Source organism: Ammospiza caudacuta, chromosome 27, assembly GCF_027887145.1.
Source record: "Ammospiza caudacuta isolate bAmmCau1 chromosome 27, bAmmCau1.pri, whole genome shotgun sequence".
Classification (NCBI taxonomy): domain Eukaryota; kingdom Metazoa; phylum Chordata; class Aves; order Passeriformes; family Passerellidae; genus Ammospiza; species Ammospiza caudacuta.
The window spans coordinates 5918394-5926067 of record NC_080619.1 but is presented as its reverse complement, the minus strand read 5'-3'; the positions used below and the strand labels follow the sequence as shown (position 1 = coordinate 5926067).

General features: G+C 55.1%; 1 protein-coding gene across 1 annotated transcript; it reads left to right on the top strand.

The window, feature by feature from the left end:
• The first annotated feature begins 356 nt into the window (after positions 1–356).
• Positions 357–2960, top strand: LOC131568605 (transmembrane ascorbate-dependent reductase CYB561). The gene is made up of 6 exons (XM_058820700.1): positions 357–488; positions 1182–1389; positions 1568–1666; positions 1834–1937; positions 2016–2173; positions 2298–2960. Exons 2-6 carry the CDS (start codon positions 1188–1190, stop codon positions 2494–2496), a joined length of 762 nt encoding a protein of 253 aa, XP_058676683.1. The 5' UTR covers positions 357–488; positions 1182–1187; the 3' UTR covers positions 2497–2960.
• Positions 2961–7674: the final 4714 nt, after the last annotated feature.

Below are 7674 nucleotides of genomic sequence, written 5' to 3'. Positions count from 1 at the left end.
TGCAACTCCCAGATGTGCCAGCAGCCCCTCGGTGTGATGAGAGTTTGGGGGAGGCTGTTGTGAAATGGGGGGAGCCAGTGCCTCTCACTGTCCCCCCCAGCCTGGTCCCCCTGCCCATCCCACAGAGCACCCCATGGCCCCAGGCACTGAGGCTGGACACAGGCGGCCTTTGCAGTGCAACTTAATGGGATAAACCAATTCCCTTAACCCATTTATCTGGCTGATCCAATAAAGGTGGCTGGGAATAAAGTGTGTGCGTGGTCTTAATGCATTCCCCCTCTCCATGCTCCCCCAGTCCTGGCAGCTTCGTGGGTCTGTCTGCCACAGCTGGCAGGGGGCTCCTCCCCAGAGGCAGTGCAGAGGGGCCAGGACAGAGGGGACGTTGGACCTGCTGGCTCTAGGTGCCAGGGGAGAGAAGAAGTGGCTGTGGCAGTGGTGGAGGTGGCTCTGATCGATTGAGGGACAGTCCAGCACAAAGCACAGAGCAGGTGAGTTGTGGGGGCCGTGGGAAGGGTCTCTGGGGTAGCTGTGGTTGGGTGACACCCTGTGTGCGTCCCCCCCCACCAGCACAGACGTTCACTCAGCCCCATGTCCCCAGGGGCCATTGCTTTTACCATGCAGGGGCTCCCTTGCTTACCCTTGCATTTCCTTCCCCTCAGGGTTTGGGGGTTGTTGTGGGGGTCTGGGAGTGGGTGAAGGTGGGACGTGGGATGGGCATGGAGTGGGAGGGATGGGGATGGAGGGACAGTGTTGGAGGGACGGGGATGAAAAGGATGGAGGCAGGGACAGGCACAGAAGGACAAGGATGGAGGGGTAAGGATGGAGGGGCGGTGGTTGCAGGAGGGCTGGGGCAGGAGGAATGAGGCACGCGGGGCACAGGCAGGGGCAGGAGGGTTGGGAAGAAGGACAGGAGCAGGCAGGCGCGGACAGGAGGCTTGGAGAGGAGTCCAGGAGCAGGCAGGAGGTGCAGGAGCGCGGGGACGGGTGTGCCATGGGCGGCTGGGAGCCACCTCCAGGTGCGGGTGACGCAGCGGGACCAGGAAGCTCCGGCTCCGTGGCAGGTGAGGGTGGAGCAGAGGTGGCGGACGCTGCTCGGAGCCGGACCTCAGCCCAGGTTCGCCCAAGGGGGACCTGCCTGGGGCCGCTGCGGCTTCGCTGCCCCCTCCTCTCTGTCCCCGCAGGCTGCCATGGATGGGGCCCCGCCGCCCCCCAGCCCCAGCGGGCTCTCGGCGTACGTGGCCGTGTCGCAGCTGCTGGGCCTGACCCTCCTGGGCACCACCGGTGCTTGGCTGGGCCGCTACCGGGGCGGCGTGGCCTGGCACAGCCCCCTGCAGTTCAACGCCCACCCCCTGTGCATGGTGCTGGGCATGGTGTTCCTCCAAGGTGACGGTGAGCAGAACGGGGGGACGCGCGCCCTGTCCCAGCTGCAGCCTCCAAAGCCCGCAGCTGTGGTCAGGCAGGGAACGAAGGGGACAAAGCGGTGACAAAAGACACGGGGAGGGTGCAGCAGCATCCCTGGGCAGGGCTGGGTGAGCCCTGTGGATGCTCAGGTGCCCTCTCTGTGCAGCTCTCCTGGTGTACCGGGTGTTCAGGCACGAGGCCAAGCGTTCTACCAAGGCCCTGCACGCGTTGCTCCATGGCCTGGCCCTGGTCATCGCCCTCGTGGGTGAGTGCTGGGCTGGGAGGGCTGGACTGGGCAGGATCAGCCCTGCTGGTGACGGGCTGGGCTGGGAGGGGTGGACTGGGCAGGATCAGCCCTGCTGGTGATGGGCTGGGATGGGAGGGGTGCACTGGGCAGGATCAGCCCTGCTGGTGATGGACTCTTCTCCTCAGGCATCATCGCTGTGTTCGAGTCCCACCGGGCTAAGGGCATCCCTGACATGTACAGCCTGCACTCCTGGTGTGGGATGGCCACCTTTGTGCTCTACCTCCTGCAGGTAAGGGCTGGGAAGCCCCTGGCCCCCCCGGCAGGGAAGGGGCTCTGCAGCACCTGTGACATCCCCGCGTCCCCACAGTGGTTCCTGGGCTGTGGTTTCTTTCTGTTCCCTGGTGCTTCCTTCTCGCTGAGAGGGTGGTACAAGCCCCAGCACATCTTCTTTGGCATCACCCTCTTCATCCTCTCCATCACCTCCTGCTTGTTGGGCATTACTGAGATGCTCCTCTTCAACATCAGGTGGGTAACCTTTGCCATGGTGTGTGTCTGAAGGATGAGGATGGGGATGAGGAGCGGGTCCCAGCCAGGACAGGGATAGGTCACCCATCCCTTAAGGCTTGGGCATTCCTCTCTATGCCTGCAGTGATTCCTACAGCCACTTTGTGCCTGAGGGCATCCTGGCCAACACCCTGGGGGTGCTGCTGGTGGCCTTTGGGCTGGTGGTGGGCTACGTGCTGACACGGGAGGAGTGGAAGCGCCCACCACTGGCAGAGGAGCTGGCCCTGTCCATGGACTTCAAGACCCTGACAGAAGGAGAGAGCCCTGGTGGTGGCAGCCAGTGACATCTGCAGCTCCTGGTCTCCAGCATGGGCTCCTTGTGATGTCTGAAATGTTCCTGTGCACCCTGTCCCTGGTGGTTTGCATCTCTGCCCAGCCCAGGGTGACGAGGACAGCTGGGGAAGGACATGCTTGGTGCAATGCTGCCCGCTGGACTCAGCTTGGCTTGGCCTTAATCATCCTGAGCTCTGTCCTGTCCAGGCCCTGGTGACCCTGAACCCATCCCAGCCCTGTGGGAATGGCAGTGCTGTGGGCAGGGCAGGGGCACAGGAGAGGGGTCTCCGGGTTCTTCCTCTTCCCTGCTCTGGGGATGGAGTGGGAGCGGAGATTTCTGCACTGTGGGCCAAAGCCTTTAGGCTGTTCCCAGTGCTGGTGGGCAGAGGGGATGTTTGCCACCACTGGGATGTCCCACTCAGTGGCAGCCCCTCTCCCTCAGCATGGGATGCTCCCCTAAAGGGCTCCTGGAGGTTCGGAGTGACCCTGTGCCTGTGCAGGCTCAGCAGCCTCGTGTCTGAAGTGTTTTCTCCCCACGCATGATGTGTTTGCTCAGTGGATGCTCCTGACCTAATAAATGTTTGCAGCTAGCCCTGTCCTCCTGACTCTGCCCCCTAGATCACAGTTTTGGGGTATCCTCGAGCTCCCACACACCTGGGCAGGAGCTGGGAAAGGAGCTGCCTGGGGGGCTGGGAGGGTGGGTGGGCACTAGGGGTGGGATTGTCAGTGGTAGCTGTGTGAGGGACCCCATGGGCCCATCTCCAGGGTCTGGCCATGCACTGGGTGTTATAATTATTATCCACTCTATTATTATATGCCCTTTTTGGTGGCAGCAGTAGTGCTGCCTCTGTTGCCCCCCACTCCTGGTGGTTCCCAGGTCTCTGTCCCCACCCCCATGCAGTGACTGTGAGACCCAACCCAACCATCACTTCCACACCAAGAAGCATCAGAACACTCCTTCACTGACCCCAGTGTGGGAAAAACAGCAGCACAGACACCATTTCCAAGTGTTAACCATTTATAAATAGGTACATTTTTTCATACATACAGTTTTCATTGTACAGATTACAATCTGTATACATTGGGGGGGGGAATGCATTCTTTTGAACTTTTCACATCTATCTCACAGCTCACATGTACAGACAAGAAAACTCTGCTCAAGCAAATACAGCAAAGGAAAAAATATGTTTTCTTTCCTTAGAGATGAGAGGCGAAGGCCTCTGCTGTTGGCAGGGGCTGCTCTTCCCACTGCACAATATCACAACTGTGTGGTGTTCAATATATCAGAGAGAACAGAACATGCATTGGATAATATACTGTACAGAGAGAAAGTCCTTTACATCTGAATTATAGAAAAGCTAAAGGAAAATTTAAGTGTCTTAAAGATCTTCCCAGCAAGTGTCTCAGAGGATGGCAACCAGGCAGTTGTACAAAGCACAAGGCAGGTGTAGTGGACGTGTTTGTACCCAACTCAGATCCTCTTGGGTGTGAAGACAGAAAGGAGATGGAACGCTGAATGCAACACTATGGCAAAGAAAAGGCTGGACAGGGATGAGCCCGGCAGTACTGGCAGAGTCCACACGAGTCTCTGGCTTATCAGTGGAGCAACACAATGGACTTTATGTAGCACACAGTGCTGCTCTCAGTGGCTGGCTGAGCAGTGCACAGCGAGGCAGACCTGTGGGGACCCAGCCCTATGGGCACGAGGCTTTCCCACCTACCCATTCCCACCCGACTTGCCTCCCCACCGCCGTCCCTGGACAGCATCACCCAAAGGGACAAAGTCTTTTAGCAAAGCAGCCCTCTGTTTTCACAGCCATCAGATGGGACCTGGCTGCTGACTCCCCAGTACCGTGACAGCTAGAAAAGGAGCAGGAGGAAGGACACAGCTGGTGGGCTGGGTGTCTGTTGGCTTTCCCCGTGACGGCCGCGCTCGCTGTGACCTCTTGGGTCGTTCTGTACCAGTTTGGTGAGATCCAGCTGTAGAGTCGAGAGTTGGACACGAATGCATCTTGCTAAAGAATTGAGCCCTTAGTGGTTTATATTAGAAAAAAGAGTTTGATTGAATGAAAATCCAGCAATTATTCACATAAAGCTGAAAAAAACGCAGATTCACTTTCAACCATTGTGCTTTGTGTCCAACACACCCTCCACCAGCCTGCGAAGCGCAGCCGGCATGGGGTGAAGGCTTTGATTTGCAGAGGTCCCAGCAGGTACAGCAGCTCTTTCCCTAAGCCCTTGGGTAAAGGCTGATAAACCAGTAGAGGAGTTACCTTGAATTCCCAAGAGTACAGCAAAGCACAACCACCAAGGAGCTCGCGGCAGCGCACTATGGACCCCCGCGGGCGAGCAAGGCGGAGGACGAGCAGGCACGCTGGCTTGCTTGGTTCTCTAGATAAGGCAGAGCTGGCACTTCGGTTTTAGCTAGACTTCTCCTGGGTAACCCTGAATATACAGCAACCTTTGCAAAGGAGACTGAACCGCTCCCAGTTTACCACCCAGCCTGGTTCCAGACCTAATCCCAGCACGACTCCGGTGTTTGGCATACCCACGCTCACACGTTCACGCCAGCCATGCGGTTTTCTTCACGGCCAGGTTAAAGAAAAATAACCAAAAAGTTCAGTGCTCAGACAGACTGAGCTGGGCACTGGTGCCACAGCAGACAGACAGATGGACTGACACACATTTCAGATTGTTGGAACCATCACAGTCCTCCCAACCAGTGACACAGAGAAGGCAGCTCAGGCTGTACCTCCTTTGGAGACGGATCTCAAAAGGATCTCTCTTTGCAAAACCTTCCTTTTCCTCAACACTTTGATGCCCACTCAAGACTGTGTCCAAAGCCCTCTGATGCCACTCCCAGCCTGGCTGGTGGGATTCTGCAGAGCTCCCCACCGCGTGGGTGTCCACTTCCCTGGGACCACAGCATCCTCCTAATGTGGGAGAAAAGCAAGAGCCAATGAACCCTCACTGATGGATGGGGCAGACACCCACACCTGATGCTGGGAGAGAAGATTCCAGCTCTGTGGCAGCACACCTGGGTCTCAGAGCAGCCACAGGTGAGGATGGGAGACACCTGGTGGGAAGGTTGGCTAAATAAAGGGGTCAGCTTCAGCATCACTTTTGGCACTGCCTTCTGCATGTACCCCAAGAATGAAAACTGGAGTTTCAATGTCATCAAGAACCTGCTATTCTTAGTGGACCCAAAATCCTGCTTGCTCGAAGGTGGGGCTTGCCAGTGGTACCACTGCAGTCAGGAGGGCATGAAGGCACCAGCTGGCAGCATTGACCTGCATCTTAATTACTCAAAAAGTAATTAAATACATAGCACAGACATACAGGACAGCTCAGTGTCTGAAACTGAATGTGATCCCACAGTGTGGCCTGATTGTCAGACCCAGATCTAAGAGAAGAGGATGAAGGGTCCTCAGGGTGAGATCTGACCTTGTGCTCCCCCAAGCACACTGGGGCCACGCCAGCACAACACAGAATGACCTCTGCTTCTCCTAATGCAAAGACCAAATCATGACTTTGAAGACGTAGGGGACTGAGCAAGAACAGCTTTTCCAGGAAGAAATGTGCTTCTTACCCACCTGGTGGCCACAGCAGCCGTCCTGCCTCAACTGTCCCTAAGAGAATTGCCAGGGAAGTGCTTTAAAACCACTGCAAATAATTTTGTATTCAAAAATTACTCAATCTGTTGATGCTTATATACAGGAATCAGTTCTTGTGCTATAAATATTATGATTCATTGCTTTGTTTCTTTTCTCTTCTTCTTTTTTTTTGAAAAATACACTAAGAGACATGAGCTGTTTTGCTATTTCTCTAATGAAGACACTACTCACGCTTAAATATCCAGTATTTATCATAGTAACAAATCCAAACAGTAAAGTGCACCCATTTACAGAGAGAACAGATGGAAAACCATTAGTGCAAGAATCCTGTGGAAAATGTAACACGTGGAATTGTGAAAAAACCTGCATGCTGCAGTGTTTCAAGCCTTCTTCAGCTTTGTGGTTGTGTTAAAAGCGTGAGCTGTTTTCTCCTAAAACATCTTCAGAAACTGGGAAGTTACACACAGGAGTGCTGCGGGGGGATGTTCTGAAGGACAGGACTGGGAGCACAAGGCAGTGAGTGGCGAAAGCAGAGCATGGGCAGCTCTGTCACTGCCCCTGGGCCACCCTGCTGGCGTGGCAGGGGAGAGCACCCATGGCCAGGTAACACGGGCACAGGGCTGGACTGGGTTGCTTTTTCCTTTCAAAGAAGCAACTAAAGGTAGGAAGCCACTCACTCAGGCAGAAAGCTGGAGGATGAGAGGCGCTAAGCAAAGTGACTGATGCTGCTCCAGACCCAGGACACGTCTCCCAGCTATGGGCATGTGGGATGTGGAGGAGAAATCAGTTATTCCTTACAATACAGAGCATGTTATTTCAGAAATGAAAGGAAGAAAGAAAACCATCACACCCCATTTGCAAGGAGAGAAACCATGCACAGACCTGGGTGTCCCCACATCGAAGGGGTCCCAGCCAGCCCCCATTTACAGAGCCCTGGGATAAAGCAGAGTCAGCACTGGGTTGCACCTCAAGGAAGAAAAAACACCAACCTCAATCCAAATACTGGCTTTGACAAAGACCAAATGGCCCCTGGGGCACCCCAAAAATGCCAAAACTCATAGAGGAACCCCCTTTTCCAAATGCTCTCCATGTGTCTATGAGACACAAGCCTCCCCTGGCCCAAGGTGCGCATGTCCCAGCTTGCTCTGAGCAAGTTAGGCAATGAAACAGCAATGAGATGTGCTGAGCCACACACAGGGAAAAGAAAAAAGCCCCATCAAAGCCAGGGTTTGCTTAAAGAGTTCCAGACCCTGTCCTGAGCTGGTGTGAAAGGGTGCAGCTGCAGTGATGTGTTGCTGGGATATGCTCACTCACACCAGCGGAGGCTGGAGCCCGTGATTTGGTTCAAGAAGTCTTGCAATCGATTCTCAGTAGCCCTTTGGAGGTATCACTCCCCTGCTCAGCACTGAATCGCTCCCCAGAGTTGATATGAGTGAGGTTTGGCATTGGGCAACAGGCACTAGTTTGCTTTAAAACAAGCTACAGCGTTATCACTCTCCCTCCCATCATCCCACCCTTCACCCTCAGAACACAAAAGGCAGATTACAAACCCACCAGGAACAAAAGAATCGGTAA

Coding starts and splice junctions, on each gene's coding strand:
- LOC131568605 (XM_058820700.1), top strand. CDS start 1,188: ATGGATGGGGCCCCGCCGCCCCCCAGCCCCAGCGGGCTCTCGGCGTAC. Junction 1,938..2,015: donor TTGTGCTCTACCTCCTGCAG/GTAAGGGCTGGG, acceptor GCGTCCCCACAG/TGGTTCCTGGGCTGTGGTTT. Junction 2,174..2,297: donor ATGCTCCTCTTCAACATCAG/GTGGGTAACCTT, acceptor CTATGCCTGCAG/TGATTCCTACAGCCACTTTG.